Source organism: Ambystoma mexicanum, chromosome 13 (genome assembly GCF_040938575.1).
Source record: "Ambystoma mexicanum isolate Mex_15411 chromosome 13, UKY_AmexF1_1, whole genome shotgun sequence".
NCBI lineage: Eukaryota > Metazoa > Chordata > Amphibia > Caudata > Ambystomatidae > Ambystoma > Ambystoma mexicanum.
Window position 1 is genome coordinate 438119059 of NC_090938.1, and position 26299 is coordinate 438145357.

General features: G+C 47.1%; 1 protein-coding gene across 7 annotated transcripts in view; it reads right to left on the reverse strand.

Moving 5' to 3' along the window:
- Nucleotides 1-23039, reverse strand: part of RDM1 (RAD52 motif containing 1) — a 589841-nt gene extending 566802 nt beyond the window's left edge. For 3 of the 7 annotated variants that reach the window (XM_069634051.1, XM_069634050.1, XM_069634048.1), the window contains exon 1: nucleotides 22846-23039. In XM_069634051.1, the coding sequence (XP_069490152.1) occupies nucleotides 22846-22950 (105 nt within the window). In that variant the 5' untranslated portion in view covers nucleotides 22951-23039. The remainder of the gene's footprint in view (nucleotides 1-22845) is intronic. The other 4 variants (XM_069634052.1, XM_069634055.1, XM_069634054.1 and 1 more) reach the window with 3 other exon arrangements.
- Between the last annotated feature and the right edge of the window lie 3260 nt (nucleotides 23040-26299).

Below are 26299 nucleotides of genomic sequence, written 5' to 3' on the forward strand. Positions count from 1 at the left end.
CTCCATTTGGGTTTATCTGGCTCCCGTAACCCTTGTAGCCTTCCCAGTCTTGAATCTCACGGTTCGCCAATCTTCACTGCGTTACCTTTTCGGGAGCGCTCGCCAGCTATTGCACTTCTCGTGCATAGCTCAGGGATTTGGTCTCTACGCTGCAGTCTGGTCTCAGCTCTGTTAACCGGCCCCAGGCCCACCACGGCTTCTGTGTGGTCGCGGCACCAGGTGAGACAGTTACTTTACCGTCCCCTTGACCCAAACCTCTTTGCCAGTCAGGACGCCAGTCTTCCAGCGTCTTGCAAGCGTTTCATTTGCGCTCCAAGTTACCGCTGGCACAGCGATCTAGTGTGGCCCCGCCCCTCCAAGATGTCTCCCGTCAGAGGCTCGCCTCTGCGTAGGATTCTCTCCTCTCATCATGACAAACCAATGGGGTGCATCGTTCTTCGACTGTGGCATTCGGGCAAGATCCTGCAATACCTAAGGCCAAAGAGATCGACGAAATGCCACTATTCAGTGAATCTAAATCAGGGTAATAAGAGTCTTTCCGTTTCCCATGTAGGAAGACAATGTACCCTGGAGTGGGAGTTCCTTACCGGAATGGGAGCCCTGGTCCTCAAGACGGGGAGTCACTCACAGTGAGGTCCCACTTGCCCAGACCCCCAAAGAGGGTGTTGCTGAGTGGGCTCACCTCCATAGCTTCAAAGGGTGGTGGCTCACCTCTAGGGAGAAGGGACAAATGGTCCAGATTAGTCGCACACTCCACTCATTCAACTACTAGTACAACTTCCTCTCACCAAGCAATACTTCACCTTTTACACTGCCTGAATAGTCTACCTTCATCGCCTTTGAACTCACACAAAAAGAAAAATGCAAAACATCCTGCTTCCCTGAGTCTCCTTTTAGCCTTCCCCCTTTCCCTCCAGTGGCTGTCCTCCCCTGCTGGTTGACCAAGGCAATCTCCTACCATTCCTCCTGCCAGGTTGTGTTACGATATGCAAAAGACAAAAAAGTGGGTGGGAGGGGCTATTATGCCCCGCCCTTTCTTGTGTGCAGGCCTGCCTGGCAAAGGCAGCCAACTGCTGTGAGCTTGAGAGTTCATGTTCCAGTTCATGCAAGGGTCTTCCAGACACAGTGGCCCATTGGACATGCTGGGGAGCCGGTCTACAGCAACTTAATAGGTCAGCATCCTTATTTGATGATGCTGTTGGGAGCTTGCCGCGTCCTCATCGATATGTGCTTGGTTCTCTCCAGTTGTATTGTGAAGCGGCTTTGCTTCATTCTGTTGCCGGTTTGGATGCATGGTTTCTCTGCAATTCCCCAGAGTCTTTTCCGAGTTGTTCTGTTGTCCTCGGCCCACAGTGCATGCCGGGACTTGTAGTTTCCTACAAGAAACTGGGCAGTGTAATGCGAGAGACATATGGGTCGATTGACAATCAATTGGCAAAAGCATATTGGCACTGTAAGAAGTGACGGGGATAAGGGCCCTCCAAACTGCCACCTCCCCCTTCTGAAGGACTAGCTCTGGCTTCCACCCTGGAAGGCTTCCCATCCCAGGCTGAGAGGGGTCTAGATCCCTTATTGGCAGTGTCAGCTTACTGACCGTGTCACACATGGCACACCATGAGAGGTTCCATATAAAAGCTTCAGGGTCACCACATTTGGCATTCATGCCATCGTATAATACTGAGGGTATGTGTTCCTTAGCACAAGGGCCGCCCCACTATATTACTCGATTTCCGGCTGATGGCATGCAAACTGCGTTTTTCCTCCAAAAACTCCTACCGCCTGCTTTATAGTCCACCACCCTACTTCTGTCTTATTAAACATTTGCCTCAAAGTGGCACCCCTCTGAATGTGCGCAGCAGCACACAGTCCTTGGTGTAAAGCTGCTCTTCACGCCTCCTTCACCACATTGCATTCCCCACTTCATCTTTCATCCACTCTGCACCCAGCTTGTCTGACCCTTCTTCAGCTGTGCTTTCCTGCCAGGTTACTCGTGTCCCCTGTGCCTCATCTCGTGCACCCCTATCGTCCTGTCCGCCGATGCCATTACAATATTTGAGGCAGGGGTGGAATTCTATGACACCAATGTCTTTGTGCCACTCCATTCATTGTGCTCCAAATAGATTGACAGAAGCAAAATGGCATGTTAAAAAAAAAAAAGCCAGAGAACCGAGTTGGATTCAAGTTGACTGTTGATGGCCCGGGCATGACATCCAAGACTATAGAGAGGTTGCATGGACTCCTGGTATAAAACATGTCCAATAGACAAAAACTTGTGACTCCCCCTCACCCAAGTGGATACCCAAAATAATTTCCAATAGACACTTTTTAATTGTCCGACTCTTTTTCTAGTTCTTGGACTCCCTCCCAGGATGTGAGCAACAGGCCCCAACAGGCTCTTTACAGCTAGTTTTTCCCTTCCTGTTCAAGCATGGACGTTGATGCTCTGGTTTCCTCTTACTTGCCTCCTTCACCTGTCCCGACATCCTTCTAACTCCCACACTGCCCTCTTAAGACAATTTATACATTATTTTGTCAGACCCTAATTTCCGGAATAACCCAAAGTGCTGGTTGGGCTGTTCACTGATTAACCCCATGGTCCCAGGATTGGTTGGCGTTCCTTGTGTCCAATTCTCTTGCAGCTGCGTCGTCTTTTATGGTTAGTAATCTCAGTTGGCATGGTGTCGCTAGATGGCCGTGATAATGCCTAAGTGGGCTTGAACTTGCTAAATAAGGTCCCAAAAACTGCCATGGCCATCTTGAGGTCAGACAGGGCTGCTATGGCATTTTCCATAGCCAGTGGCCTAGCAGGGAACACTTGGTGAAATTTATCTTTAGGCAGGCCATCATCTTGTCCCCAAACCCTTCATTATGCCCTGAAGGTGATGTTAAGAGAAATCAAGCGAAGCAGAGCCTCCAGCAAAACCCATATGATCATCTCTGCTGGTGGAATCATGGTGATGCTATACTATTGTTTATCCTACGGCCACAAACCAGAAAACCCCGTTCCATCCGCAGCTGGTTCCTCCTGAGCCACCCTCCTCAGTGGCAAAATATGCCCAAGCAGAAGGAGGGTAATGCCTGAACACCAAACAACCATTGGGGACTGGCCTTGGGGAGGGGTTATTGGGGTGAATGTTAGCATGATTCACCCGACAGGTGTATTCCTTCAGGATATCAGACTACAGCAGACCATTTGGCCACCTGCTGTGGCTGGTGTAGGTGGGCTGATGACCAGGGCAGAGCTCAAACCTGGGGGCGTGGAGGTTGTGCGGACTATGCTGGCAGCTACACAGCAGGGTGGGCTGCTGCCAGTGTTACTGATTGCTGCAGTCACAGGCATCGTGGCAGCACTATGGTGCCAGTCTGTATTAGCATAGCAATGTTACTATTGCTCACGTGGAACCCTGGTGAACATTCATAGAACATACAGATATTAGCTTTCTAGTGATGGTTTGGAATGTGCAAGGGACTCATGACTTTTGGAGGCCATTCATTCATTCGTTCATTCCTGACAATTAGATTTCAGACCCTGCATGTTTGGTTAGGGTGACCTGAATCTGGGAAGAAGGCAAGTTTACCAAGCTTATATTTAGGTCAATGGGTGATGGCACTTTGCGGTCCCCATCCTATGAAGGGCTGTGAAAAAGCTTTCTGGCAGAATCTTCCACTTTGAGTCCATGCTTATGAAGAAGCCACACATACCCAATGTACTCATTACATTTGATACTTCCACTATCAGGAGTGCGTAGCCAATTGAAAATATTTAATTCACTGACAAAATGGCCATCTGGTGTGAGGGAGGGGGGGGTAGATGGCCAGGCTTACATGATGCAACTAATTCCATTGCTGAAAAAGACTTCTGCTAATCAGACACCCACCCTCATAAAAACTCCATGCCAAAATTGTTGTTAAAAAAATGTGCCGTTGCAGAGGTAGTCTATAGCTGCCCGCAGCACCAGCCCTGCAGTAGCACAAGGCAGGTTCCAAGGTCACATGTGTATTCCCAACAGCTATTGTACAAAGTGACAGCAGACTGAGGTGGCATTTTAATTTTCGAACCTTTGATATATAGCCTAATAATTGTAGACCTTAATGAGCCTAGGTGCGCAATCATCTTTAAATAGAAGACATGCCTGGATGTGGCATGGTGGCTACTAAGGTCACACAATTACACAACAGGTCAGTATCGTACAAGTATCACCCATGTGAGCAAGACTGCAGCTATGACAACCTGATGTATCAGTGTCTGGTCTGGGTTCTCCGCCTACAGCCATGTGGGACAATAGTCAGAAAGTTGCTTTTTTTATCCCCCAAAGAAAGATTAACCCCTTCCTCCAGGGCACACAAAACATACCCCAGGAGATCGTCTGGGAACCCGGTGCTTCAAAAAGCAGCACTCACATAAAGCCACACTTACACCAGGGTGCTGACCACTGAAGTTGGTTTGAAGTCCGAAGACATGGGAAGGAAGAGTAGCCTGAGAGCGGAGAGAGAAGTTCCACATAGTTTCTGCTAAGGCTCTCTACTACTTCCTGACCTGTCAGACCCCCTCCCCATAATATTCTGACATTTTGACATCCTTCGTTGTCTCTTTTCTGGGCTCTCAGAAGAACAAGAAGAATTAACTTGGCCATCTCCAAGTCTTCTGCCAGGGAGTTCAAGACAAAAGGTGAACATTGTCCCACAACTATCTCCAGGAACAGTGAGAGTGCTGTGTGCTCATGGTTTCTCTGATGGCCATGGCCCTGGGACCAGGACCCTGCACTGGAGGTGAAGGAACCCTGGAGGTGAAGGAACCCTTGTAGATGCCAGCCAACTTCACAGAGTGGAAGCGCAGAACTGAAGGAGTTACCTTGTCCTGGACACCCTGGATTGGACCTCTGAGCAACCCAGAAGCAGCGGGACTCTAGTTTCCTCACCTCAACACCTCTTTGAGATGGATCAACCATGCTCGATGCTCTTCGAGCCACCACACGACCCATGGTGCCGATTTTGGCACTCTACACAAGCTTCAAACCACTTGCTGCACTTAAAGCCTTCCAGATGACTTGGATCCATTGAAGCAATCAACCCATCTCAACCTGATCACAGCCTTGACATCATGGAAGCAATAAGCATGGACTCGATTGCTGAAGTCATCGAACTTGCTCATATCAGCCAAAAACAACCGAGCAGAGCCATTGTCTCGCCACCAACTCGACTGCCGCCCTGAACCACTGGAAGCCATCCTCTCGAATGCTGTCTCGGCCCAACAGATGCTCACACGTTCAAACTGAATTGATGCCGACTGCCAGAGGGTGTGCATTCACTCAAACAACACGACATCGGTTCGACCACAGAGAAAGTGTCTTGAAGCCTGTCTTGATGCTGTCAAGCAGCAAAGACAAACCTTTAAAAGGGTACTGTGAAGAAGCCCTGTCTCAATGGTCCACATTTTGGGAGCCCACTTCTCTACCTTTTTCTTCTTTTTATTTCACAAATTGACATTGTTGCCAAGTCTCTTGCCTGAACACCCCTGCTTATCAACCCAAATTGCCCTTTTCCACAAAGTGTTCCATTCTCAGTCTTGCTTTTACAGGGGTCGGTCTGTCGTGTTTGAATTAGTTTCTTGCATTGGTTGTTTTTACAGAAACTTTATTGAACTTTTTTATTTTGGAACCGTTGTACTAAAGCTGCATGGATTTCTATCATCAGTTCACACCCCTCCGGGAGATATAGCCTGCCTTTTCCCCACATCTCCAAAGAGGCAAAGGAGGTGACCTTTCGGACTGTGCCAGTTTCAACTTTATGATTGGGATCACTGCTGGTTTAGTAGTAGTGTAGAGTCTAGTAGCAATTTAGATACGAATCATCCCTTTACTCCTGCAGAGCAGTAATTTGGTCACAAGCACTGTGAACAGTACTACTCATGGAGGAAAACAAAAATCACTGTCAAATGAGATGCTTTTTTTAGCAAAACCACCACACTTACTGCAGCTGCTACAGAGCAATCTATTGCACTGAGAAGGTTGCAAATTAAGTTTGGAAATCATGGTCACTTGAGTTGCTACAGTCTTTGCCATGTGTATATATGCTGCTTTGGTAATTTCATTCTGCAATGTGTAGTCTTCTTTTTCAGAGACATTTAGGTGTTGGGAGTTGCAAGAACTCACAATCTTGTTATGCGAGGGAGGCGAGCCGCTAGCACTGGGTTGGTCCAGACGCCTCCCGATGTGACTCCTAGCAGAGGCGTCGCTAGGTGGGTTAGGGGATTTTAGACCTTGGCATTTTGGTTGTAGCCCTGGATAGAAGCTCAGGGGCTACAACCAAAAGGATAGCTATCACCGAGTCCCCATAGTCCCAACATTAGAATAGCCCCAGATCTTTTCCAGATCTAGCAGCACCCCTACGTTCTAGAGTGTGGGAAAAGTGGGATTCCACAGGCTCCCCACCCCCATCAAGGCACAGTATGATACCATAGGTGTTACAGATCAAACCTTTTAAAGATCCCAAGAGAATGGCATCAAGGATTTCAACAGCAAGACCTACCTCGCAGGTAGCTTTGCCTAATATTGCTTTAGAGCCCTGAAGAAGGCAGGAGCACATCACTGCCACCACTCCAACCTGCTAGACCCACTGTGGACAGTAAACTAGTGTTATTCGGTCAACCGGAAAAACATTGCGAGACAGTTACAAATCAGAAGAGTTTGGATAAATGTGGTTCTTGCAGTCGGAGATGCAGACAGTAGCTGCAACTCACCAACAATTGCGAGCAGATCACCAAAGACGCTCCTTCAAGAACCAGAGCTTCCAAGATGGTGCCAATGCTACTTGTCATATATATAAGCGCAGAAGGCACAGATGGGGGAAATCGCCCAATTACCCAATGTAAGCAAATCCATCAGGGATATTCACATACCTGTTAGAGGGAGTACAATTAGGAAACCAATATAAACCCTGAAACAAAACCACAATGGGCCCAGACAATCCCCAAATAACAATGTATGGAATATCTATCCACTTACTGTTATCAATGTAAGTGGTAACAATTGCTTGTAGTACGCACAATCTGCACCTCACGGCATGAGCATTTCCAGATCCCGTCCATATTAGGATAACGCAGATAACAGCATTCACTGTGATTACTGTGATAACAAACCTATCCTGCAGAATTCCACTTGGGACAAGGAGTAAACCATTATGGATATTTATGAAAAAAGTGTGTTAGTAGCTTAAATAAACTTTACCTTGATTAATACATAGTGTTGTAAGAGTTAAAAACAAGCACTTTTTGGAACAGGTAAACCTTTTAAGGAGCAGTAAGATTTGATTGACAGTAACATCATACAGGAGTTCTTCTCATACACTTGTAGGAACAACAACAATCTCTCTAAGGTGATCATGATACCATCGAGTAACATCCATTGTGTAATCTTAATTGGAACTAAATGAACTCTATAAATGTTGCAGCTTAAAGTTCCATATGGACTGTTCATGTAAAAAGAAGAAAACAGAATGTGCTGGGAGTGCAAGAAAAGAAGTGAATTATTACATTATTGAAGGACACATGAGTGAGCATCAAATGTAACTAATCAACAAACAAAAAAAATAACAGCAATTAACATAATATAAATCATTCTTTCTGAAATATTTTTGTATTTCGCACATTCAAGAAGTTGATGAGCTTCAGTTCCTGAAGGAGGGTTTATTCACAAACGCATAGACCGTGCAAACTTACAATATCATAAACACATTAAATAGAAAATAGGATCATTTGTATTTTTGTGAATATAAGATTGAAGTTGATTTAAACACTGTATTTGAATAGAAATTGTATTTCTTATGGAAAATATCATGCATAATTGTTTAATCAAAACATTAACATTGTTCAAAGTGGATCGGCCACCAGGGGGCGCAGAGATGCAGTAACTTCTCTGTGCTGCTCCTCATCCATGGTACCTTATGGGATTAAAGCCCCCCCACCCCCCAGAGAGCCCCTTTGTTAGGTCAGACGTGCCCCCCAGGTGGGACACACCACAGTGCCTCACTGAAGTATTTTCCCGTGTTCCAGAGCCCCAGCTGAGCCGAGATACAGCGCACGTCAATCGACCCGGGGAGAGCCCTGGTCCTGAGCTGGCTGCGGGAACCGCACTGGGAAGACCTGAGTCTACAGTCTGACAAAGGCCCTAGGAAGAAGAGCGCTGCGGCGGGCGCTTGGTGGCCCCGGGACCCCTGCCCCTGGATGGGGACCTTGGGGCTTGAGGTCCGCCACTCCCTGATGGAGGTAAGAAGTGTCCCGGATCATTGGGGACGGAGGTGAGGCTCAAGTGCCAAGTGGGGAGTGATCGTGCCCCCCCCCCCCCAAGCTGTTACGTTGCTGCGCTTGCTGGACCCAGGGAAGAGGGAGACCAGGAAAAAACGTGCTGAAATAGGAGAGTCTGCTGTAGCAGACTCGAAGTGCCCAATTTAGTATAGCCACCGGGCTGTCCCCAGCTGAGTGGAGGAGTGTTCCAACGCCTTTGGCCCCGAAGTGAGGGCCCGCAGTACAGGAAGAACTTCTGTCATCCAGGCCCACGCGGAACATGAGGGTAATCTACAGAGTCCCCCGCAGCCCCTGTCTGTCCTCATCTAGTCAGCAGGAGAGGCAGACCGCTTCATCAGAGGGCCCCCTTGGAGGTTCCACACAGTCGGAGCTAGCGGACCCAGTCTGGTAACTTACCTTCAACTCAATTATCACAAAATTTCGGAGGGGGGGGGGGGAAATAGCCGGATTGGGGAAAAGTGCCTTTGAACATTGCCCCTCTTGCACCTCACCCCATACACAAGAAATACAGGCCTGGTCTTGTCATCTGAATGGCCTGGCGCCTCGTCCCGGCAGAGAGCTCATTAATACCCTTTACTTTATTACATTGACATTTACTTTATTACATTTATAGTGCGCAGCCATAGACCCATGGGTGTGAGGGCGCAGACAATAGACACACGTGACAAGAAACAAGCAGAGGCTTTCTTAAGGCCAGAGAATTACCAGAGAGGAGGCTATCAAATGAAGTACTAATTAAAGAGAAAGGTTTTTAGGCCCATATTGAAATTGCTCAAGACTGAGGAGCCTCTCAGATGGCTGGGCAGAGCATTCCAGAGCGCCGGGGCCACAAAAGCAAAGGCACCCAATGGTTTTAAACCTTGGCTGGTGGAGAAGGTTATGGTTGTTAGAGCGCAGATTTTTAAGGCAGGTTTTTTTTCCTATGTACGTTTGTAAATATGGGGGCATCGTACCAATAAGGCATTTGAAGGTAATGACCAAAAGTCTGAAGGATATCCAAGCCTCCACAGGGAACCAATGCAGGGCTCGACACGCTTCAGAAACATGGGCCCTATAAGAGAGGCCAGCTACAACTCTAACCGCTCCGTTCTGAACTACCTGAAGTCGATTAATGGTGGATTTGCTGGAACCTGCCAACAGACTACAGCAATAATCAAGTTTGGCTCCTACAATAACTTGGGCAATAGATTTGGCATTCTGTTTGAAGATGAACAGTCTCAGGTGGGCCAACTATTTAATATAGTAGTTGGCGGATGTGACTGTACTGGCTACGTAGGGCTTCATGTTAAGCGACTGATCCAGAACCACTCCCAAAATGTTTACTTTGAGGAGGATAGGGATTTGAACATCCCCTAGCTGGAAGTGCTTATAGGCTGAGTCAAGTTTAGCTAAAATGCCCTCAGATCCCACCATCATGAGTTTGGTTTTACCACGGTTGAGTGCGAGGTTATTTAGCATCAACCACTGTTCAATGATGGAGAATATGCGATTAAGTTCACTCTCATCCAGGTCGTGCTGACCATTGAGAGGGATGACATATTGTGTGTCATCTGCATAGTTAGAAAAAGAGTATACCCTCTTGAGCGAGATGGGCGAAGAAGGGAGCCATGAAGATATTATAGATACAAGGGGATAGGCTGGCTCCTTGTGGAACTCCAAAAAGTACCTGAATGGCCGGTGCCTTCGCCTCATTGGCACACACAATGCTAAATCTATTTGATAGGAAGGAGAGCAGCCATTTGCTGGCGGCCTGGGATCAATTAGCTACCGACATGAGCCAGTCCACCAGGATGAAATGATCGACAAGGTTGAACGCCGCAGATTGATCTAGAGAAATTAAAAGTGAAATCTGCTGGTTATCCAACCTCTGTAGGAGTTGAGATTTAAGGTCCAGTAGTGAGGTCTCAGTGCCAAAATCTTGTCTGAAACCTGATTGAAAGGGGTTGAGGATAGGGTGCGAATTGAGATGTTGAGCGATTTGAGTATATGCAACCCGGTCCAGTATTTTCAACAGAAAGGGGATGTTGGTTATCGGCCTGTAGTTGGTAGGGACAGTCTGATCCAGGTTAGGCTTTTTTTTGTTTAAGAGGGGTGTGACCCATGCTTGCTTCATCTCATCTGGAACAACCCCATTGAGAAGTGAAGAGTTGACAAATTTGCATATGGCCTGCACCAGTGAAGGAGGGCAGGCTTTGATAATAATGGAAGCACAATTGTGCAATTGGTGGCTTTAAGTTTGGTAATAATGGATGCTAATTCCTCCTCAGAAATGGATGTAAAGTCGAAAATGGGAATATCTGGATTCCTAATAAATGTATTGTCATCATTATGAGTACCATGGGTGTCGAAGGCACTTTTTTTAGTAGCTATGCCTTCCCGGATACCGTCTAGTTTCTTTGACATGGCATTCTGGATATCCGAGCACCAATTATCATCTCTGCAGCGACACAGTGCCCTCGAACTTAGAGCTGGTTTAACTGTCCGAAATGGAGTGCTCAGCAGGCGCAGGAGACATGGGGAGTCAGGCACAAGACGCCACCTTGAACTTGTCCTTTGTCCCGGAGGGACCTACACCCATGAGTTGCTCATCCTCGCTCCAAAAATATCAATACGAAGTAGGTCCCAGGCACTCCCAGGTGATTACGCCTGCTTCAGCGCCACCAGTCATGGTGGACACCATTCCATGAGGCAGCGCTGTTGGAGGAAATAAAGGGCTTTAGATCGGACCTTAGCAGAAGGCTTGATGGGCTCGACAAGAAAGCAGACAACAGGCTCCAGGTTCTTGAGGCAAATCAATCCTCGATCGACACACTGGAGACTCAAGTGGACATGAAAATCTCAAAATTGGAATGGAGGGAAGAGCAGTGTGCCTTGAAACTGGATGACTGAAAACCGAGAGGGCCGGAACAACCAGAGGTTTTTTGGGTTTCCAGAAGGAGGCAGAGAAACGCAAGGGGATATAATTAAAACCATAAACAATGTTATCAAAAAGTTCTTCGATGACGAGAATACCACCGAGCCTACCATCGATAGAGCTCACAGAGCAGGAGGGGGTGTCCGTGGACTGCAGGTCAAATTCCATTACTACACAGAGAAAGCGAAGATCCTGGACATGGTGAGAAAGAAGGGTCCGGTAGACTGGGGAGCCTCCCAAATAACCATATTTCAAACCTAACAGCCTCCACTCTATCCCGAAGAAGACTTTGCACTCCCTAACTAAATGGCTTTGGTCTAAGGGAGTGCAGTATAGATGGAGCTTCCCCTTCGAGTTTGGGGAGTACAAATATAACCTTGTCACAGAAGACGGCACTAACAGAGTGACGCAGAACATTCTTGGCCCTTTATAATGACCCGGTGGCAAGGATGGCAGTTAACAGAAATATTTCTGTCCCTTTTCACCTGTCCAGAGGAACTAGGCAAGCCTGTCCCATTTCTCCCTTGCTATATGCCCTTTCTTGTAAGAAACTCATGGTGGCAACAGTAAATACAGACAAGTGATCACAGTTCAGGGGTGTTCATTAAACTGTAAAAGCAGTGTGGAAAAACGCCTAATCTAAACCTAAATCTAAAATGGGAGCAAACGACGACCATCAAATGAAAATACGGCAGTCCTTGTGGCGTTGTATCAAAATAAAAAAGGCCTATACTATAAAAACCTATTGCCAATTACTTAACACTAATTAAAAGAAAGAGTGTGGGCTAGGGTTTTCAATAAAGAATGAAGTGTCCACAAATAAGTCAGGATGTGATTGCCAGGGGTCCCGCTTCCCCACGTTTTCAGCACGGGACAAGGTGGGACCTTAGAGCACAGCACACAGTTGAGTCTAAGCACGAGCCGACAGTTCCGTATCATCTATCAGGTTCTTCAACAGTTAAGTCTTCTTTCAATAAAAGTCTCTTGCCTTCGAGCACCTGATGTATTCAACAAACAAAGTTCTGTTCCACTTTTACTTGGGTGACGACTTCACCCCTGGGTACCTCTCTTCCGGACACAGACCCCTCACCAATCATATTCAACAAAACAACTAAGCAGTTCCTTTTTCAATGAAGTTTGGTTGAGGAGCTTTCACCCCTAGATCTCACTTTGCCGGGCTCGGACCCCAAATGACAAAGGGGACTCTTCACTTCTCCTTGTCCTGCAATATTTCCTGCTTTCACAAATCTTAATGTCTTTTCAAACAATCTAGTGGGACTTTCCCTCGATTTGGTTCACTTCTGTCAACACACAGAAGTGAACCAACTTCTGTCAACTTCAGGTTCATAGGGACTTCAGGCCTCACCCCTTTCCATTAGCCTCCCTCTACCTGGTTCACTACTGCCAACTTTAATAAACACAGTTCATTACAGTACTTTACACTGCGTCCCTTCTCGTTAACATCCCTCCGCCGGGTTCACTCTTGCCAACTTCATGAAACACAGTTCATTAGGCTTTGCCCTTGGTTGTCGGCTTCCCTCTGCCGGGTTCACCCTCGTCGACTTTTAGCAACAATTCCTCACAGGACTTTTAGACTTCGCCCAGTTTCATTAGCATCCCTCCGGCGGGTTTACTCTTGCTAATCTTCACCATGCGGGATTCACTTCCCCTTCTTCACAATCATCTGTCGGTCAAAGACTTTCAACGGTACAGAGTATTTTACAAGACCTCCGTATGACCACTTTGACCTCTCCGACTCTTCCTAAGACCTTCTGGTTATGGTAGTCTCTAACTTCGGGTAATCGCTCACAGTGTTCTGCGTGAGCACTCACGTTGTGCCGGACACCTCTGTTGCAGGCTTTTTCCCCCACTTTCTCAAAAGTCTCTTTATGCACTCAAGTTAAAATTAGCGGTTTGCTACTTTTCGTTCAACACAGCCCGGTTTCTAATCGACCTTCCACTCGACTCACGGGCTGTGATGAACTGCTTGGCTTTCTTCTCCTTCGAGTCAAGGTTGGTACCACTGAGACAAGGGTCTCCCCCCAGCTTGGTTATCAGTGGAGAAGGATCTCGTGCACCGTAGACATCTGCTGCAACACACGCTGGCCTTTGTCCACGGTCTTATGTTTCTCATTGTGGAGGTTTCACAGACCTGGATCGGAAAAAAGGGCAAGGTCACGTCTCTCCTCGTCACCTTTCGCCTCCTCTTGAACTACCGTGCTGAGTTGGCCCTCACGTCGTACGGATGGCCTTGCTCGTCCTGTGCTCTCTTGCTCCACCTTTTATCCCTGTGGGGAAATGAAAGGGCCATCAGGCATGTGTGATTTTGGTCAATAGCCTGACTTTTCCTGACCCTTAGGTTGGGGCATGTCAGGTAAACAGTTCTGGAATGAGTCTGTCTTGTCTTTCATGTTGTGCGTAAAGGTGGGGAGCTACGAGTATTTGAGTATCCTACAGGGTAAAGAGAGGAAGAGGTGTGGTATGGGATTATAGGTTTCGTTCTAAGGGTATGGGGATTTCGGAAGGGTAGGTTTGGTAGGGTTTGTGAAGCAACTGGGAATGACCGGAATTATTATCATAAAATGAGCAGGGGGGTGGGGTGGGAACAGTAGTGTTTTGTTTGAGCAGAGTGGGAGTGTGGGAAATAACAATCAGATGGACTAGAAGGAGAATGACTGGAAGTATTAGGGTGGTTTCTGAATGTACAGGGGTTCAGGATCCTAGGAGGAGGAGATATATGTATGGAGGGTTTATTGGATGTCGGCAGGAGAGATGCAGTGAGAAGAAGGGAGGCAGAGATTATACATCCTACAAAACACTTCTGGACTCCATCCTTCTCATCTTCCTCTTTGGTATAATACTGCGTCTCACCTCGGTTATTTCCCAGAGCCTGCTCCCCCATCCAAGTGATCCTCTCTCGCCCACCCCTAGTGTAGAGGTCTGAGGGCATCAGCCCTTTCCAGGCCACCTAAATAAGGGATTCTTGAGGTCTGCTCGGGGGAATACCACCAGGTTTCTACAACTTACAATGGAACCCTGGCAATTGCAATTAGGGAAAATCGAAAGATTTCGGGAATTTAGTGTGGGGCCTTCTCTGTTCGCAGACAATATCCTACGTTACTTAACAGATGTAGAAAAATCTCTGCCTGAACTCCTTGATCAAATAAAAATGTTTGGTTGTTTCTCAGGGCTGAAAATAAACAACCCCAAGTCTAATGTGATGCCCATGGGGGTTGATGACTCTGCAACCAAAGATAAGAGAACTAATCCGTGGGATGAGAACCAAGAACACAGCTACTCCGCACGTGGGTATTAAAATTCCCAAAAACCTCTCAACGCTGGTAGAGTGTAATTGGACTCCCATGTTGGAGAGGATTAGAACAGACCTAGCACGCTGGGCCCCCCTAACATTCTCATGGTTTGGGAGAATGGGGACAGTTCAGATGAATGTACTCCCCCCCGGCTACTTTACTTGCTTACTGCTCTCCAGACTCCTCTCCCGGAGCCCTTCTTTGTCAAATTAAAGATGATGGGAAATAAATTTATATGGAAAGGGAAGAGGCCTAGAAATAAAACTGTCAACTTTAACCCCCCCAAAAGACCTTGGTGGCTTTGGCCTCCCTGACTTCTGGTAGTATTATAAAGCGTCCCACCTACGAGTCAAGTTGGAACACCTTAGAAATGAATTAGGCACATACTAGACGTACATTGAAGACCTATGTACCCACCCAATGAAAGTCAGAGACTTGTTATGGCCCCCAACAAAAGCCATCCCAGACAATATTAGGAAACACCCAATACTGGCAGTCTTGTGGAGTCTATGGAAAAAGGGTAAATTCAAAAACCGCCTCTCATCCTGGCCATCTCTACTAAATTCGGTGTGGGGGTCCACGCTGGACTTGGCAGGAAGGGCTTTCGCGGCACACAAAAATGATCCAACATGGGGCTAGAAAGAGCCAGACAACTGTTCTCAGAGGACCATACAATTCCCTGACTGAGATTCTGGGAGCTGAATCGTTAAATGTATTTGAGTACTTGCAACCCAAAAGGTATTGTGTCTGACCCAAGGTGGTTCTCCAAGATTTCTTTGCCCCTCACACCCTTTGTGAAAGTCATTAACGAAGCCACCTCACGAAAAGGAATTCTCTGTAAACTATACAAAGTGATGGTTAGGTCGGAGCTAGAAGGGAGACTTAACCTTAAGCAATTTTGGGCCGAACAATCAGCACGGGAAATCTCAGAAGCTACCTTGGGCAAAGTATATAAACTAATTTTCTCTGGTAATCTCTTTACCTCAGCGATGGAGCATAATTTCAAAGTGTTGCACTGTTGGCACCTATCTCCCCTCAGACTTTCCAAGATGTTTTTGGGATCTGCCCCATACTCTGTAGTCTGGCGGGTTCATGGTACCACATGTGGGGGGTCTTATCCAAACGTAAATGTTTACTGGTCTGAAGTCCTCAGTTGGATCAAAGGCACAATTGGTATATTCCCCAACCTGGAACCTTCACAAGTTCTCTTGGGTGTTTCGGATGAGGATAATAATGATCCAAGATTCCCAAAACGTAGTGTAGTGATGATGAGAGCAGGGAGGGTGGTCATGGCCCAGAAATGGAAAGGCAACTCCTTACCTTCCAAAATGGGACATATTATACACGTATGAACAATTGTCGGCTGTGGTAAATGATTATGTGGAATTGTTTCATGGTGATTGGGGAATTTCTATTTTGAAATGGGGTAGTGACAGATTGAAACATTGACCTCTGACACAACACTCTTTATGAAGTATAAGACTTGACCCTAGGCCAGGCCAACAATTGCAGGGGGAGCTACGGGGTATCCTATGATCCGGTACCGCCAATACTTATTGTTCCTCTGTCTTATGTAACTGATCCGCTATCCTGACTGGTAGAATGGTCACTGTGTGTAACTCACTGAAGAGGGTGGGGGTGTGGGATTTGTTCAAGGAACTTTGACAAGTGTTTGCTTTAATTCAGTAAGATGTATTTCCTAAAAAAATAATGTTTAAAGAGTCAATAAACATTTGAGTTAAAAATAAAATAGTTCAAAGTGTTTGAGAACATTGCATTGAATGCATGTTTGAGCTATATGAATAACTAATGTAACATTGGCATGTAATTTGCTTTTGGATGCATTCCATTGAAGAGTGCAGTACTACCATGGGTTTCCGGAAGACTTTTGTTTAGTTCAGTGTTGGTCCTTACCACGGTGAAGAAGTTGTTATTGGTCTACATATGAAACAAAGTTAGGGGAGAGGTTTTGCATCTGCTCTGGGCTGTCAGGAAGCACATGCAGGATTCAGAAAGACTGATTCTGGATGGATAGTTCACGAACTCCGAGTGATAGACAAGTCAACAGGAAATGTGGGGTGAAAGAAGAAAAGAAAGCTAAGGCTCTTACAATCGGTATAATAACGCCTCACCTCCAAGTGGGGTAATGTGTCTCTTGGAGCTTTTGCAGGTATAGCCAGATTATCTCCATTATATGGAGGAGGGCTCGGGGGTCAATGCTGCTGACCATTAGAACCTCAACTTTTCTCTTTGCTGGAGTTCTTACTCCCTGAAGTTGTGTGGCCCCTTCACAGTTACACAAACTTCTTCTTTTCCCCCTTTGCCTCAGTCTCCTTACCCACCCACTCAACCTGCCTTTGGCCAACATGGCCTCCTTGTATATTCCCAACCTTTCTAACAAGGGAAGTTGCCCTCCTCCTTTACATCAGCTGATGATTCCTCCACAGTCTCCATCACCTCCTCTATGGTTACCACCTCCTCTTCTGATAGCACCACCCCCTCTGCTGTTACCACCACTGCCACCTTCGAGACCATCAGGTCTTCACACGGACAGCTCTTCCCTAGTAAACAGCACCTCCTGTACTGTTACCACCACCTTTTCCACCGTTTTCTCCTCTTACCTCTAGCGCCTCAGTACTCCTCGTATTGCATTACAAACTCGCACACTGCCTGCCACACATTTTTTCCAACGAACCACACTGAGCAACTGAGACTTCAGTGAAGGTCTGCAATCGAGTCTTATAAATAGATGAGGTCTGGGTGCCATATTTGGTACCAAATATCTTGACAGTTATTGCTTGGCCCAGGGAAATTATTCAGGTTTTAGAGAAGAGGGCTTCCTAAAATATACACACTTCAAGATATGTGAGCCTAGTTGATTTTTAAATAGGCATGTACTGGTTACTTATCCAGACATATCTTCAAAGGAATACATTGAGTAACATGTAGCACCTACCCAGTTTTTTTGATAGTTAGTTTTTGGCTCAGGGTAAATACATCTGCATCTAACAGGAGCTAATTTTCATATGAGCCGTAAAGTCAATGGAAGACGAAAAAGACTTACGCAGGCTTTTATGCCTTCCATTGATGTCACGGCCCATTTACAATCATCTGTATGACGGAGAGGAGGGCCAGTACACAAGTTGAGTTTCCGCCGCCTTCCTTCCTGTCCGCCAAAACCAAATGCTCCAGCATTTGCACCGGTATTAAGTTTTTAAGCTGGTACAAATGCTGGATATCCCTATGGAGTCTGCCTGCTTCATGCACCAGCATAAAGCCGACGGACCCCATAGGAATCCATTGTACACCCTGCCCGACATGCTCGCATATTGGGCAGCATTTAATTGCAATTTTGAACACTGCTTACCAAGACCATGTGCATGGTAAGCAGTGTTCACAAAGAAAATTAAAATATGCCTGGCATGCGTGCATGCCAGGCAGCATTTACTCACTTTGCACAGAGGTATGCAAAAGAACATGGCAAAAAAGGCGACCCTGCACTTATACACTCCAACGTGCAAATGATGAAAATTTGGCATCAGGGAATGGTCCATGAGTATGTCAACACGTAATGGCTGACTGCTGCCAAATTACTCATTTGACGAAAAGGAGTTGAAGTGAGGGATGCCTTACGACCGAGGAGCATCGTAGGCCAAATTGATGTTCCTTTAAGAAATTATAGTCCCTCCTTCGAAAATATCTCTGTAGAATTGCATTGAATTAAGCGTGCTATATTTGGTGCCAAATATCTTGGCTTTCTTGCTTGTCTCAGGGAAATTAAACAGGGAACTGGCAAAGAGTTTCCCATTATATGCAGCTCTCTAACTCCCCAAGGCCTCTTCCTCATTGGGCGGTGTTCCAGCCCTGCTCCCGCGTACTGGAGCATCTGAGTGGGCCTTTAACCCCTAATTTCGATCAGCAAGGGTTCCTTCCCCTCCAGAGCTGGGCCAAGCATTATTTTGCTACCCAGCTTGCCAAGGTTAGTGAGTATGGCACTGCTCCCGCCTCCCCGAGCATCAGTTTGGGCCTTCAGCGCCATTTAAAACTCACCTCCCAGGGCAGCCTCATGTCTGTGCAGCCCCCTCAGATAAGGGCCCCAAGGCAAAGGGCAGCTCCCAAAGAAACAGCTCCAGACTGTGTTTGCCCGTGAAGCCAGCCGCCGTCAACCAGCACCGACTGATAAGTAAGTGTGGTCTGGGTGGGGAGTACAGCAATTAATGTATTCCAGCAAAGGACTACCACTCTTATTACCTTAGGCACGCCCATTTTAGTCACCCAATATATTATTTTTTTAATCTGTGCTGTATGGCTAATTAAGATATCTCTCTGTTGACCCTCAAATGTAGGCGTTCTCTCCAGCAGCCCAATTTTCTCAAATCAAGCTGCTTGTTCATTTGCTGCTTTGTCTCAAATGTAGGTGTCACTACATCTACTGCCTAGTCCCAAATGTAGGCGTTTCTCCTTTTACCCAGGTACCACAAATGTGAGTGTTTTATCACTGACTTGCGTATTTCAGATCTGGGTGTCAGTGCATTTACTGTTGGGTCCCAAATGTAGCCGTTCGCCCATGAGAAGGACTGACGAGTAAGCCAGACCAGAGTGGAGTGCTGAGAGGAAGGGAACCGTCCGATTGGGAGGGAGATTTAGATTTACCCCTCCCTAGAGAGTCTAAAACAGGAGAAAGATGGGCCTTGCTTGATTGGACCACTGACATAAAGCCTTGGCGGAAGATGGGGAGAGAGTGGTGTCCCGGTGAACCACAGGGGACACATCCGCCCTGGAAGAGCCTGTGGGGGTATTGGTTGCTGCACACCAGGGTGTGCCATGGGGGAACGGATATGGGCAGCACCTGGCCTGCATGCTGTGGGTGCAAAGGTACCGCCACTGAATAGCCCATTGAGGACCCACTCTTCTGCACACAGGCCATAGTCACAATAGAGTACCGCCACTAACCAAACCTACTAAAAAAGCTCACCCTTCTGCATACAACTCAAACTCTGAACTAAACACAACCATACCTCTACAGCATAACAAACCGCACACACTTCACACCACAACAACAAAACAAATGACACAGAGCCTTGCACAACAGCACATGATGGCTGCCAACCTAAAATCACACCTACGATCAGCGAACAGTGTAAATCGGACTGAAGCTGCCAACAGCACATCACAGCTCCCTTGCTCTTTTCTCCCGCTCAGCGCTACTACCATACAACCCCCTTACTCTCTTGCTTTACAGAACCGCCAGAGCGCCAAAGGACCATGCAGGTGGCGACAGTGGGCAATAGAAGAACCTTATAACATAACATTAACATGGATATATGTGGGCTAAGAGGAGTTTTAAATAGTCAAGTACTGGATTCTTATTTGGAAACATCTCCATAGGAATGCATTCAGTAAAGTATGTCAGATTCTGCGTTTCGTGAAAGATAGTCTTTGGATCAGGCTAAATGCACCTGAATCTTAGAGAGTGATGCCTTATGAGTGAGGAGCAATAAAAAAAAAAGATATGCGAGTCAAATCGATTTCCCTATAAGAAATTGTTAATCAGACATACCTCCATAGAATTAAATTGAACTGAGTGTGCCAGATTTTGTGCCAAATAGCGACAATTCTTGCTCATCCCTGGGAAATTAGCACTTTAAATTGAGGGCTTACCAACATATGCATATCAACATCAATATCTGTGAGCAAAGCTGATTATAGCACATTTCTGAAGAAATTATATTTATTTGTTGGGCTCCCAAAATGTGGTGATGTGTCCAGAAAAACACAATGGGAACATGTGTGAGCCAAGTTGAATTCACAAACAAAATACAGAGAACCCCAAAAACTAAAATACGTGCCTCATTTGATGCAGAGGATTGAAAAACAAACCATTCAGTAAAATTGAATTATTGTATTGAGAAGATGCTCGAATGAAAAGCTAATTTTAGCCTGTGAATAAGAAGCTAACTTCAGCCCGCATATAAGAAACTGGCGAATAAGAAGATAACTTCAGCACCACTTTTGGTATTGGCGCTAGCCAGCTATGTGGCAACAACATCACTATCGGAAAAGAAAGAAGAGAGGAAATGGTGTTTGAGAAACAGGCTATCCAGTTGCGATGGTAACTGGGAATGCCGGGGTACATAATGGCCAGAGCACAATGTGTTATATTTTTGAGAATTTATGCCGTTTACACCAATGAGCATGTGTTTTACAATTAATCTGCCAATCGGTCTGCGAAAAGGGGACAGTGCTCAGGCTAACGCTGCCTCTCGATGATCAAAAGGATCCCCACAGGCTGCCAAAACCAGGGACACTGTCAATGTATGGGATAAAAAAATATTATATACGACCGGCTCAGGCAAGGGTGCACTCATCCATTAGGACCCGGTAGGTAGCCTGTGGCAGCCCCGCCCAAAACCATGAATGTACTTGCATTCAAGGTGGCAAAGACAGCCACCCCCCAAACAGCAGCGCTGTAACACACTGGATTACCTCTAGTTTTTAATACAGCAGTGCAGAAGCTGTGCAGTGACTGCAGGAGGCTCTAGCAGTGTTATGTCTTGACTGAAAAAGCGGGGCATAACGTGGTGGACGCTACAAGTACAACCTTCTTACCTAATCGTTGCATATTTAATGTTCTTTGCCACCAGAAAAACAGGTTATGTACTGCCTCCCTTAGTAAAAGCAGGTGCCTGCAACCTTTGGCTCTCCAGACGTTTTGGATTACAACTCATATCAGCTCTAGACAGCATCGTTTATTATGAGGGATCATGGGAGCTATAGTCCAAAATATCACAAGAGTAGGTTGCAGATCCCTGCTTTAGTGCTACTACATGATAACCCCTACCCCCACCCAGCCTACCCTATCCCTTCTCTCTATCCCCACCCACTCTACTCCTCTTTCTCAAAACCCAGCCACCCTAGCCCCCTCTCTCTGCCACTACCCCTTCCCTCTACACCCACCCAACCGTCCCTCTCTCCACCCCCACAATCCCCTCCACCACCCACCCTACCCCACTCTTTACCGACATTCACGCACCCTACCACTCACTCTACCGTCACCCACGCCCCACCCATTCCGTCTACTTCCCCCTCCTAACCCACCGCCATTCTCTACCCCTGCCCACCATTCATCCAGTCTACCTCCTCCCACCCATCCCTACTATCTCTATATAAACCCACCTGCTCTACCTCAACTGATTCTACACCTACCCCCAATCTCTCGACCCCGACCCACCCAGTCTACTCCCTTTGTATATCCCACCCCCAATCTCTCTACCCCGACCCACCTAGTCTACTCTCTTTCTATATCCCACCCGACTATCTAATCCCTGTCCTTCTACGTCCACCCACCCCAACCCTCCTGTTTACTACTACCTCCTCTTTATCCCGAATCCACCATATGCCTTCTATATTTACCCACACCCATGCACCCTATTCCCCTCTCTACCCACCCTACCCCTTCTATTACCCCACCCAGCCTTTCCCCACCCAACCTTCTCCGTCTCTCTACCCTACTCTACCTACCCTTTGTCTCTCTCCACTGCCCCTACCCTACCCTACACTTTCATACTCTCTCTCTCTCTCTTTATTTCTTACTCTCAGGCTCACCCTTTCTCGCTCAATTTCCTCTTGCTCTTAATCAATGGCCCCCGCCTATCAATGGCTTCCTCCCTTGCTCTATTCCCCTTCTCATTCTCTTGCACATATGCATCCCTTGGCGCAACCTCCTTTAAAACTTTGCACTCTCCCCCTTGCACCATGGTTCCTATAAATGCAAAATGCAAAGAACAGCAGGAAACGCCAAAATTATTGGCTCTGGCAATGCTGGTTTTCCCCTGACAGCACTCACATGCATATATTGACACACTTACAGATCACCAAATTCAAAACACGCCCCATGCCATCTCGAAGATGCAAGAATAGGCAGGAATTTAATTGGGTTATAGAACTTGTATTCCGGGATTTATAATGGAAAATCCTGGATAAGAAGTCCCACGCTGCAAAAAAAAAAAACAGAACTGAATTAGTGTTTCCGAATGGAATGGGAAATGCATGAATAATGAATCCATTGCAATTGACTTTTTAAGACCGTTGCGACTCTCACTCCGAGCTACTTTTTAAAGTTGAGCGATAGTAGTAATTTCAAACGCTTAGGCTTATCAGAGATAGGTTCAACACTTCTCAATACGCTGGCTAAGGTGCTGGCCTTAATTGACCTACAGACAGAACATTTTTATAAAATTTGGGGATTACCGATACTGCAATGAAGCTTTCAGAGAGCTGCAGCTCTCGCCCTTCTTACTTCTGACGTCATTACTCACGTAAGTTTCTTCCTCTGACATCCTAGCGGTGATATTCCAAACAAATAGGGTCTTGTTGTTTTCCGTGGGGACCCTGAACTCTATAATCTCCACCGAGGTAGCCATAGTCGGTACCACCGAGCAAAGACCATTCCAAATAACACTACAGTCCTGTACATATTGCAAATGTCGACTTTGAGCACGATTTCCTGTTAAAAAAAGCCTAAAACATTACAGTGGCGACCGTACCAGAAGAAAGTCACACCCACATAATGTCGCCGATCGATCACAAAATAAGACAAAACAAATCCGTGTTAAACCCTTAACGGCCAATGGCTTGCACTTTTTTGTTAAGTGTGATATCTCGGCCACTTTTGGTACCTTTTGTTCCCACGACTTTTGGTACCTTTTGTTCCCACGTGTAGGTGGTCATAACACCACCAATGAATCGTAGTTTGCTATATGGGGGTCAGAGAAAATAACAAACATTGAGCAGGTTTTGTGTTTTTTCTGAAAATGGCAATAACATGTACAAAGAAGCCTGTGTTTTTTTCCTTGTACATGCTAGGAACAAATGGTTTTCTGTGCTGAATTCGCCATTTTTCCACGCTTTCAAGAACAGGTTGAGTGGAAACCAAAAAATCATATTTTTATAAGGTTACAATCCGTTTTGTGAGTGGCTGGCGATTTTACACTTTTTTTCTCAATAGGCCATGCTTGGACGGAATGGAAGAGGAGGGTAGAAAGCCATAGCTCTCAACCATTTGTCTCGCAAAGGCGGGTGAAATCACCCGATTTTGTTTTAGGTGGGTGAGACGCCCATTGGAATGAATGGGCGTGCAGGAAGCTTGGCGGGTGAGTCAGCCCTTTGCAAGGCGGGTGACACCCGCCAAAAGCAGGTGAGTTGAGAGCTATGAGAAAGCTGAATGGGAAAATAGAAAAGCATATATTTCTGAAAAGTAGACAAAATTCCAAGTTTAGGAAGGGTTGATTTGCACAGGTCATGCAACAACTATGTAGGGAAAATTCCCATAGTTTGGGGAAAAATTGGAAAAATTACAGATAAAAAAGGTATGTGCTAGACATGGTTGGACCTGTAAGGTAATGGCTTCTGTGAACATTGAGAAAAGCAATGCCACGCTGCATTCCCCCTACTCTTCCAGTTTGGAAATTACACATTTTTTGTAATGTTTCACAAAACAAGCATTACCACAAGCCAAAAACTGAGCCATGGTACACAGGATTTTTATGCTGATGGCCTAAACAGACATACTTAGCATGTGCAGACATGCCAATCCTCCCGATTTAGGCGAGAGACTCCCGATTTTGAACCGAAAAATATTGCAAAATATTGCTATTTTTCACGTTCTCCCGCCTAAAATAATTCTAGCCCCAATGCATGCCTATGGGGAAATTAATTTCTCCCGAATTCTCTCGTGAAATCTCCCTCCTAGGTGCCTCAGAATGTTGGCATGCATGCATGTGTAAATAAGGAAAATAAATGTGAGGAATGGCAAGCATACATTTTTTGAATGAGCACAGGCAGACCTTTTGAAGGGTAGGTGACTTGTACAAGGTACAAAAGCATACAGTGCTTAAAGTAGCGACTAAGTGTACGTCACAGTTGGGAAATGAAAAGGTTGTGTAACAAAGTGCAGTAGCAAATGTATTAAAATGTTATGAAAACCAAGAGAAAACAACAAATGTCCTACCACCCCACATTCCCACAGTCGTCCCAACGAAAACAGTACCTCACATGTGGGGTTGCACCTCCCTGGGCACAAAGGGAAAAGACCAGACCACTGGTACAAAATTCCCTGGGGAAAACTGGATTTGGCATTGTGGACAACCCACAGATTTTGGGCTTGGGCTGTCACAGCCACCAAGGAAACCAGGTCATCACCCCCGACCATCCTGGAGTGTTGGCTGGGCTGCGTTACAGAATTTCCCCCGGAGAAGGGATGGGGACCCTGCCGGGGCTCCTTGGGACTGCCGTTGTGTTTGGGGATGGTCGACCCACATGGGAGACAGCCGCCCAAGGCCAGGGACAACACACCCGACCATCCTGGAGTGCTGGCTAGGCTGCGTTACAGAATTTCCCTCAGGAAGGGATGGGGACACTGCCGGGGATCCCTGGGACTGCCGCTGTGTTTGGTGATGGCCGACCCACATGGGAGACAGCCGCTGAAGACCGGGGACAACACCCACAACCATCGTGGAGCTGTGGCTGGCCTTTGTTACAGCTTTTCCCCACCGGGGAGCCCCGGCAGTGTGCCAATACCTCTCCGGATGCAAAAGCTGTAACGTGGCCCAGCCAGAACTCTAGGACGGGTGGAGGTAATGTCCCAGGCCTTCGCCATCCGTCTCCCATGTGGGTCTACCATCTCCAAACACAGCAGCAGTTTTAGGTAGCCCCTGCAGGGTCCCCATCCTTTGCCAGAGGGAGAAGCTCTAATGCAGGCCAGCCAGAGCTCTAGAATAGTCGGAGGTGATGTCCCTGGCCTTGGATGGCTGTAACCCATGTGGGTCCTCCATCCCCAAGTGCAGCTGCAGCCGCAAGGAGCCCCAGCAGGGTCCCCCTCACTTCCCGGAGGGAAATTGTGTAATGCAGGCCAGCCAGAGCTCCAGGATGGTCGGGGGTGCTGTCCCTGGCCTTGGGCAGCTGTCAATCATGTGGGTTGACCGTCCACAAACCCAGCAGTGGTTCCAGGAAGCCTCGGCAGCGTCCACAATCTTTCCCAGAGGGAGAAGCTGTAACGCAACCCAGCCAGAGCTCCAGGGTGGTAGGGTGTCATGTCCCTGGCCTTGGGCGGATGTCTCCCATGTGGGTTGAATGTACCCAAGCTCAGCGGTGGTTCCAGGAAGGCCCAGAAGGTCCCCATCCCTTCCCAGAGGGATATTCTATAATGCAACCCAGCCAGAGCTCCAGGAATGGTCGGGATCATGTCCCTGGCCTTGGGCGGCCATCTCCCATGTGGGTTGAACATGCCCAAGCCCAGCAGAGGTTCCAGGGAGGCCCAGCAGGGTCCCCGTCCTTTCCCAGAGTGAGAAGCTGTAACGCTGGCTAGCCAGAACTCCATGATGTTCAGGACTGATATCCCTAGCCTTTGGCGCCTGTCATCTATGTGGTTCGACAGTCCCCAAGCCCAGCCTGGAGCTCTGACTGGGCTCGGTTACAGCTTTTCCCTCCGATGAGGGATGGGGAACCTCCCAGGGCTCCCTGGGACTGCTGCTGCACTTTGGGATGGTTGCTCCACATGGGAGACAGCCGCTCCCAGGGAAACACCAATGTTCTGCTAGCATGGAGGGCAATTTGTGGCCCGACCCTGCAACTGTGTCCCAGCCCACCAAAATACCTCCCCATACTGCCCACTAGTGCACACACCACCAACAATCCAGCCCCAGTCCCACCCACCCCACTGACAATGGGCCTTAACCAAAGAATAACAAAAAACTACTTACATACAGTGGAGTA